The sequence below is a fragment of the Pelobates fuscus genome, chromosome 2 (assembly GCF_036172605.1).
Source record: "Pelobates fuscus isolate aPelFus1 chromosome 2, aPelFus1.pri, whole genome shotgun sequence".
In the NCBI taxonomy this organism is placed as follows: Eukaryota; Metazoa; Chordata; class Amphibia; order Anura; family Pelobatidae; genus Pelobates; species Pelobates fuscus.
The window spans coordinates 148,547,185-148,557,122 of NC_086318.1; the positions used below are offsets into that span (position 1 = coordinate 148,547,185).

Consider the following 9,938-nt stretch of genomic DNA (forward strand, 5'->3'; position numbering starts at 1 on the left):
GATTTTTTTAGTATACAATATATAGTATGTCTTCATGCCTAATTGAGAACTGTTGTGTGGCATTTAAACAGTACTGGATAGTGTAATGATATGTTTTGAGAGTTGGGGAGACAGAATTGCACTGTTTCTATTCTCTATTCCCTCAGCTCTTCTATTTTAGGAGGGTTTACACTTGTATTATTTCTGGTAAGTGATAAACTATGTAAAGGCATACCATCTCAAGCTAAGGGAAAACATTTGTTATTTTGCAAGTGAAAGACCACAGTTAAGGTATACATATTATTATTATTATTATTATTATTGCCATTTATATAGCGCCAACAGATTCCGTAGCGCTTTACAATATTATATGAGGGGGGATTTACCTATAAATAGGACAATTACAAAAAACTTACAGGAACGATAGGTTGAAGAGGACCCTGCTCAAACGAGCTTACATTCTATAGGAGGGGAAAAGTCAATGTTTTCAGAAGTATCTATTGGAAAAACCATCATTCCTACATTAATGCAAGAATCTGTTTGTCTTTGACCAGCTTGTGTAATTTGTCTAATTTCCAGGTAACAAATGGATTGTCACTGCTGCTCATTGTCTGCACCATGGATTGAGCCCAGATAATCCTGTTCTGACTCCCTCTAGCTTGTTTGAACTCTCATCCTTCAAAGTTAGATTGGGTAAGCGTATTTCAAATGCAAGTTAGAAATGAACCGACTGGACCCTATTCTACCTTTCTCCAGTCTGTGGAAACTCCTATAATTCAAAATAATTTGGGATAGGTATGTTTCAAGTGCATGCTAAAATGGAACCCAGTTGACCCTGTTCTAGCTTTCTCCAGCAAGCTCAAAGTCTCTTTCTTCAAAGTAATCCTGGATGAGCATATTGCAAATGATTATAGAAACCCTTTCATAAATTTATGTGTTTGTAACAAACACTAACAATAGAGAATTAAACACTGAGAGCAGCCTCTTCTGTTATAGCCATCTGCAAAACAAAATTTACAGTAAATTTATACCGGTAGACAGTCAACATTTCTATATAGCTGTAGAGTATAGCTCCTTTTTTCTTTTGTTGAGATGAAAACAAACTGCCAAAGTGACCAGGCTTAACATGGAATTAAAAAGCTTATTTTTCAGGATCTCATGGGACATTTCTTTTAAATCTTTAGAAATATTGTTCAAAGAGCAACTTTGGGTTCTATGGATTTTAATTTGTAATATAATGAGAAACTGAAGAATAATCTCATAGATTGAAGACTGGGATATATGTCCCTGAGCTCCCCAAGACAAAAGGGACCCTAACCCTAGTGCTAACACTAACCTTAATAAAACATGGTATTATTTTAAAATATTATACAGGTAACTTAAATTGATAGAGAGAAAATATCTCATATTAAATAACACATATGTACCACCTTAGAGCAGATAGAGCATGACTCAGGACCACACACATGGATACTGGAATGTTTGGTTGTATATCAAGTCAATAAGAGCCTTCATCAAAAACTCAAAAGGCAAGAGGAGAAGAATATTAGCAGCCAACTCCAGGACAATGACAGTAGTAAACATCGAGTGTTAGGGATGCTACACTGATACACTGGTAATGCACTTTCCCTAATGTTGTTCTGTGAAGACATCAGCACCTTTTGCCAGATTATCATGAAGATTGGTTGTGGACATAGATTTAAGAGAGTAGATATCACACAGAGTAGATAAGTATTGATAACATTATCATGGTCATGAATGAAGGAGCTGAAGTACCAGAAGGCCGAACAGGAGTCATAGTACACGAGAACACAAAAAAAAGAATACTTTCCGATGGTTTCCATAAAAAGTTACAGATAAAATGAATATCTTTTGTGTCCTTTGTGATTTTTAGCCTTTCTTTATAGGTGAGAAGTGCCACTGACTTCATTAACCAAAGTTTCTAATATATTTTCATGATACCCTTTTCAATAAACTGTTGTTTCATTTTGCTGGCTTGACACATATATTCTGACTCTTTAATGCAATTCCATCTAATTCTAAGGAATTGACTTTTGGGAGCGTAATGACAGATGCTCATGTCTACATGCTGTTGACATCCACTGTTTTAAAATAATACTTGTTTTTAATTTTCCTTCTTGTTATAGATATGGAGGTCTAGAAAATTAATTTCTTTAGCACTGAAAGCAGATGTTAATTTTATCCCCAATCATTGTTTTTAATATAGTGTAAAACATCATTAAAATTTGTGGTGTATCCTTTCCAAACAAATAATATATCATCTATAAAACAGCGATATGACACCAAACTCCTACTCAAGTTATGGCCTTGAAGGACATAACGTTTGTCTCAATAGGCCTCAAGCACCTGTGTGAATTCTCTTTCCCCACCCTTATTAGTGGAATATAGACCTTGAAACTCTTCGCAACACATGGAGGATTCTACCCCAACATCCAGCGCCCACAAACTTTACACCAGCCAGAAGAGAGGATGCTGGGGCCTAATAAGTTGGGCACCATCCTGGATAAAACACAAGGTATCCAGTAGTACATCAGAAGTAAAGAACATGAGCAATAGTAGAACCAGTGAATACGATTACACAGAGAAAACTTGATGGATTCAGTGGACACAGAAGAAGTTTGAAAAAATTAAAATCCGCACAGATAAGGCAGGGATTTGGCAATGCAAAAAGGGTTGAGGTGAATTCTTCAATGCCAAAGGGTGTCTAAAATGGACAACAGTTGAAGCTGGCAAGAGGAACGGCAGTGAGCTGCACGTAAAAAACTGCTATGGAAAAGGGAAAGCAAAGAATGGAGAATAGAGTGCTCTCAATGAATTTGTAATTAAGCTGATCCGAGGCAGGGCCTCTAGTATTTGTATAAATGAAATATACAAACACTAGAATTTACTCTAATCTAGAATATTTTCTTCCATATTGATAGAATTCCTTTTTATCCCCTTTTTATTATGGCCTATTATGTATTGAATAAATTTAGCACAGCTTATACAATATTTTTGTGTATATGCTCCAGGTGCCACCAACCTCGTTCTATATATAATGCAATGTGTAATTTAGTGCACTGTCAGTATAGACAGCACTCCAGCATCAATTGCTTTAGTATCAAAGTCATTTTGTTTATGTGTTACTTTACCTATGCTTACCTATGGTTTGCCCATATTGTTTAACATCTGACACTTTAATCTTGTGTGATATTACCAACACCTATCATACTGGAATGTAGATTCTGGAATTTTCGAGCTTCTGGAATTACAGACGAGTTTCAAATTAAAGTTGAAAATAAAAACTAAATTTCCTGGAAGTGATGCCATTATATAAATCATACAAAATCACCCATAAATTGTATTAACCTGTTTTTTTTTTTCTTCATATAATTCTAAGTCTTCATATTGAAATGAAATGAAGTCGTTAAGATGCCTGGAGGTCTATGACATTGGTTCACCTCCAGGGGTTAAATCTATCTTGACGCTCTCAGCCTACTGGTTCATAAAACTGGCTTGAAAGGTATGTCTCTTTTCATGCTAGTTTTATGAATGGGGAATCACTGATTGGTTGAGAGAGTCAGCTGACCACACAGTTTTTGGATGTTGAGCACACATAAGGACAGAGTGGCAGAGAGATCTAGCGCTGGGACACAGACTTTGAAGTTACATTTTTGAAAAAAGGCTTCACCCCTAAAGCTGAGCCAGTCCCAAGGATCTCCTGGCACCATAACAACTTTATATTTGTTATGGTGCCTGGAGTGTTCCTTTAAATATTTAGCAAATTACATCATAATCCAGTCCAGGTAAACTCTGGGCAACCATATCAAATAAAGAGAAGAATTTTTTCAATGCTGACTGTGAGGCACAAAGGACAAAACTTATTAAAATGACTGACGGGGAGCTAAGAATGAAGCACACATTTGCAGTATACAGAGGCATCAATTTCTACATTTTAATTTTCACACCTCATAAATACACATTTGTTAAATATAGGCATAAGATAATCTTTAAGTTGTAATTTAATGAATAGCCATGAGAATGGTGTAGTACTAACTATAGAATATATTTTTGGTTATAAACTTATTCCATTCAACCCTTGTGTACAGATCTATAAATACATTTTTAAAAATAAGTTTTGAATAGTATTAACGATCTTCCAAGCAATTCCATTTGTTCTAAAAACAATACAATTAAAATAGGTAATGTTTAGACTACCATTAATGTAAATGGCTTCCCCAGTCATACAAAAGAAACCTGTCACCTCAGGACAAAAACACAAACAAAACGTTAGCTGTCCACTCTTTTAATCTTAATAATATTTTAAAGGGACAATGAATTCTTACTGCTTCTTCATTTTTCTTTTCTGACAGGCAAGCACAGAACATGGAACAAAGATGACAGTGAACAAGTGCACACACCTCAAAACATTATTCTCCATCCTGATTATAACAGCACTACGTTCCAGAATGACATAGCCCTTATAGAGCTATCTGAAAAAGCTTTCCTTAACGACTATGTGATGCCCATTTGTTTGCCAGAAACACAAGTTCAGACAGGTTATTTATTTTCTTTCATTAAACACATTGACTAGGTTTGGTGTCTGCTATGGTGACAGTTCAGCGTTATTTATCCATGGGAATAGAAAATGGAACGCGGAGAAGATAGATTATTGGTTTTGCACATGTTCCCCTGCATGCATTGCTCAGTCACGATGAAGCAAAAATTTACCTTCTAAACCAAATATCATCATTGTAGCCAATGAGCCTGCCCTGCACAGCAAAGCTTAGGGCTGGGGGGGAGGGGGAGAGAATTTCAGGTAAGTTGTCAAAGCATTCTTATAGGGTTTTACCAATTACTTTGGGCGGGCACCAGGGCATTGCTGGCACCATAACCACTATACAATAGGTTATAGTGGTTATGGTGCTTGAAGTGTTCCTTTAATATATCAAATGTAGTACTAAGAGACCTAAAATAAGCTTAATGAGATAATGAGGATAATTATAGGAAATAAATCAAAATCTAGGCCGAATCTTGAGAGTTAGGCACCCTTAATACTTCAGGCATTGTGGGCTACATCTCCCCTGATGCCTTGCCAGTAATATGGCTGTAAGAACATTACGGGAGATGTAGTCCAAAACATCTGGAATCCCGAAGGTTGTGTCCCCTGCACTAAATATTAATAAAATAACAAATTACTATAAAAAGGAACTGGTGTTTATCTCAATTTATACCTAGTGCACACCCAGAAATTTTTATGCATATCGTCCCAATCTTAACAATATTCAGAATTTTGCAATTCACTTTTTAAAGCTTCAATTAGGTATTCACTGTTTATTATAGTAATATACCTGCAAATATGGAAAATTATGCAGGTTGTTCTAACCTATTTCATCCACTTGGTGTCACTGGTCGACCATTTTTTTCAAAGAATTGCATCTTCTAGTATCGATATTCTGTATTTCCCACAGAATAAGTTATTGTGAATATTCTTCTACTTCCGGGAACAGGGGTCTGCCTGCAGTGATATTTTTCTTTCATCTAGAAACAGAAGATAGGGATCACACTCATTTAGCCCCGGTTGGTGTACACACAAACTGGAGTAAGCACAGGCTCCAATATATCCAATAGTTTACAGAGAATTTCAGGACCCAAAAGGCATGTGTACTCTTTGGCCCAATAAAAGCTGCATTGAACTAGACGTTGGGTGCCAAATTTTTCTGGAAATTATCCTTTCATCTTTATCAATTGCTTTAAGGAATATGATACTGGGAGATGGTTTGGCCAATCACCATATAAATGGGAGGATAATAATTAAGCTAATAATTAATATAAATATATATACAGTGTAGATTTGATTAGCCATATTAGTGCATACTAATCCAATCTACACTTTATATATAAATATATATTTATTTATATTAATTATTAGTTTGTTAATTAGATTGTGAATGGGTTAAGTCCATGCCACCACCATGCACAATATACATATTATCTAAAACCAATTGCCAGTCACCTGTGCCTCTTCTCAATTAGAATACATGAGATAAGTGAGAGTGTTGTGTGTCAAAAAAAGACTAAACTGTCAAACTGTGGGGGCTTGATAAAATAAGTGAACAATTTTGGACAAAATAGGAAATGCAAAAAAACAAATAGATGCACTGCAAAATAACAACCTTAGATTGTAGTCTACATTTTGCTATTTTAACACAATTCACTTTTAGCTAACAAACTTCTCAGTTGGCATTCTAGAATAACTTATTGGGGGAAAAAAAATTTGTGTTAGCTGATTGTTTTCTGTATTGAATAAACTGGGTTGTATATATATTTCAAACATGCTGTTTTAAAGGGGCATTATAGTCACCAGAACAACTACAGCTTATTGTATTTGTTCTGGTGAGTAGAATCATTCCCTTCAGGCTTTTTGCAGTAAACACTGACTTTCCATGTAAAATGCAGTGTTTACATTACATTAGTGGCAACTCCACTGGCCACTCCTCAGGTGGCTACTAGAGGTGCTTCCTGTGGCAATGCTGCACACTGTGCAGTACTGCCTTTCAGTGTCTCTACCCTCTGCATGCAGACACTGAACTTTCCTCATAGAAATGCATTGATTCAATGCATCTCTATGAGAAGATGCTGAGTGGCCAGGGCTGTGTTTGACTTGTGCTGGCTCTGTCCCTGATCTGCCTCCTGGACAGTCTTAGCCAATCATATGGGAAAGCATTTTAATTGGCTCACAGACTCACTGCTGATGATGTCAGGCATGCATGTAGCTCAGGGGCAGAAGCAGCAACTGCAGACACTATATTTAGGGAGGCAAGGGGAGGGGCAGGGAGGGCTAGATGGTTGTTTTATCACTATAGGGTCAGGAATACATGTTTGTGTTCCTGACCCTATAGTGTTCCTTTAAAGGACCACTATAGTGCCAGGAAAACAAACTCGTTTTCCTGGCACTATAGTGCCCTGAGGGTGCCCCCACCCTCAGGGTCCCACTCCTGCCGGGCTGAATGGGGGGGGGAAGGGGGTTAAACACTCACCTTTCTCCAGCACCGGGCTCCCTCGGTGCTGGGGACTCTCCTCCTCCTTCTAAAGTCATCGACTGAATGTGCATGCGCGGCAAGAGCCACGCACGCATTTAGCCAGTCCATAGGAAAGCATTCTTAATGCTTTTCTATGGATGCTGGTGTCTTCTCACTGTGAAAATCACAGTGAGAAGCGCCTCTAGTGGCTGTCAATGAGACAGCTACTAGAGGCTGGATTAACCCTAATGTAAACATAGCAGTTTCTCTTAAACTGCTTTGTTTACAGCAGGCAAGGTTAATCCTAGATGGACCTGGCACCCAGACCACTTTATTAAGCTGAAGTTGTCTGGGTGCCTATAGTGGTCCTTTAACTACAGTGTAGCAATGCACACATTAATTTAAAATGCGTACAAAATATTTGCAGGTGCACTTTAATTATTTACCACCCAGACTGAACGGTAACAACCATATGAATCTGATTGTAACATATATCATCTGACACTTATTTTTTTTTTATACATTTGTATTCTCATATATAAATCCTATATAAAGTATATATATATATATATATATATAGGGTATATCTGGGTATGGCAATTTGCAATTTCCTGGTCATTTTCCAACAATGCTTGGTTAAAAATTAGGATCTTGAATGTAAAGGAATTCAGGGCTACTACAGAGAAAAAGCTAATAAAATAAACTGGATTTTAAAATGATTTATATTGTTAAATTAAACATCTTATCACCCTCTTTAAAGAAACATTTATTAATAAATATTCACCATTTTTACTAAGACATGATTTACTAATACATTACTCTTTACTTTTAGATGAGCATGTGATCATTAGTGGATGGGGTAAAGAGTTTCTGGAAAAAATCCCAAAGCTTCTAATGGAGGTAAGTTATACCATTTCATCAAAATCTAAATAATCTCAATGAGGACATTTCAGTTTTCACTTTTGTAATGCACTCACACACAACACAACATAAACACACAAACACACACACTTAACAGAAAACACAAGAGAACTGTAGTTTACTTGCATAAAATGCATTAAAACAGTGCCATTTATATGTATAGTCGGTAATACGACTATTCACAAAACCAGAGTCTTGGAAATGAAACCATATATATTTTTAAGCCTCCGTGTATGTAATAAACGAGCAGGGTCCGAGATGACATTACACTTTATCACAAGTGGAATCACAAAAACAGCTGTGAGATACGGGTGACTTATCTCTATTACTATTTTACTTTCAATCTACTCAGATATTTTTGTTCCATTGATTTCAGGTGGAAATCCCTGTGGTGGACCAAACTGTGTGCAAGTCTGCATACACAAAGTTGAATAAATTGTTAACTGAGGATATGATATGTGCAGGATTTAGAGACGGTAAGCAATGATTAATATAGATTTACATTACATTACTGATATGGTAATCCATAGGGGTCTGTACATTAATACAGTATACTAATTCATAAATCACATTATCCAAGCTTTTAGTTACTGGGCCTCACCAAAGCCCTAAGTACTTCCGTAAACATAAAATACCCTAGCTCAATCCAGTTGTTACATATTGTGATTGTATTCCATGTTTAAGCAAAGGGGAGTCACATTTTGGACATTGGTGCCCTACATTAGCCATGTCAGTGATTTGCAGTCAAAATACTTGTCTGTTAGTCTACCCATTGTACAGCGCTGCAGAACTTGTTGACCTTTATAAATAATAATAATAAGAAGAATAACAATAATCTATTTCCAATTCAAAGTCAAAACCTGATGTATGTCATCATGTTCCACACATTAACTTTTTTTTACATTTATTTTTTTAATGTGTTATTTCTGATTCAAGAATCCTCATTATTAAGGGTATACCATGCCAAGGTCTAATCCATGCAAGGCATCATAGTTTAACAGTCAGTCTTACAATGGCTTCTATTTTGTTAGGGTTGCGTTCTAATGGCCCACCTTAGACAGAATACATAGATAGCACACATAAACCTTTCCAAGCATACTGTGTACAAAACACTGGGAAAGTAGATTTTAAAAAGCGTGAACTAGGCAGTATAGGAAGAAGTGGTGGCATAAGGGTGGGTTTGGATGCAGGTATTATGGAATTAAAACAAAGGTGGTTCAACATGAAATATGAATTACTTCTGGAAGGTGTTATTAAAAGGTGTCCTTGTTTCAATGTGTTTTCTTTCAGGAGGAAAGGATGCCTGTGAGGGTGATTCAGGGGGTCCAATGGTCACTAAGCATCATCAGAAGAAGCACTGGTATCTAGCTGGGACAGTCTCTTGGGGTGTAGGGTGTGGAGATAAAGATGCATATGGTGTTTACTCAAACGTTTACAAAAACTTGGACTGGATTAAAAAGAAAAGTGGGGTACAGTATTAACAGGTGGTCTGTAATGAAGCTCATGGCTAATGGATATTGCCGTCTGGGTACAAAATCAGAAAAAGATCATTTTAATGCCTAGGTTCTATGAAAGTACATTTTGCCAAATAAATGAGCTTTTTCTTATACTTATTTACAAAACATCGATTAACGTTTTTTATTTTATTTTTTTCATTAAATGCCCAACAACTGTATATATATATATATATATATATGTATATATATATATATATATATATATATATATATATATATATATAAACCCTAGAACAATCAAAACGTTTGTAGGTCATATATGTAAGAAAATACAGATAACTCAGAGCTCGATGTTAGGGTGCTCACTATGAATACTCTGTTCCTTCAGGGCCAAAAAACATTCAGCATAACATAAGAGCATACACTAATAAAAATTATATTTTTAGTCGAACACATACAAAAAATTATCCAAAAATAATCATAAAAGAAATACCAATATCAAATTACAGACCTAGTTAGAAATACTTTAACAGATGCAAAGTGGTTAAAGGGACACTCC

The 9,938-nt window shown here is 36.0% G+C and overlaps 1 protein-coding gene across 1 annotated transcript in view; it reads left to right on the top strand.

Annotated features, from left to right (window-relative positions):
- The window catches only part of MASP1 (MBL associated serine protease 1), a 136,208-nt gene extending 126,660 nt beyond the window's left edge, over positions 1-9,548 (top strand). Inside the window, exons 12-16 of the mRNA XM_063442814.1 lie at positions 559-672; positions 4,353-4,538; positions 7,834-7,901; positions 8,299-8,398; positions 9,213-9,548. Of these exons, the coding sequence (XP_063298884.1) occupies positions 559-672; positions 4,353-4,538; positions 7,834-7,901; positions 8,299-8,398; positions 9,213-9,403 (659 nt within the window). The 3' untranslated portion in view covers positions 9,404-9,548. The remainder of the gene's footprint in view (positions 1-558; positions 673-4,352; positions 4,539-7,833; positions 7,902-8,298; positions 8,399-9,212) is intronic.
- The last annotated feature ends 390 nt before the right edge of the window (positions 9,549-9,938 follow it).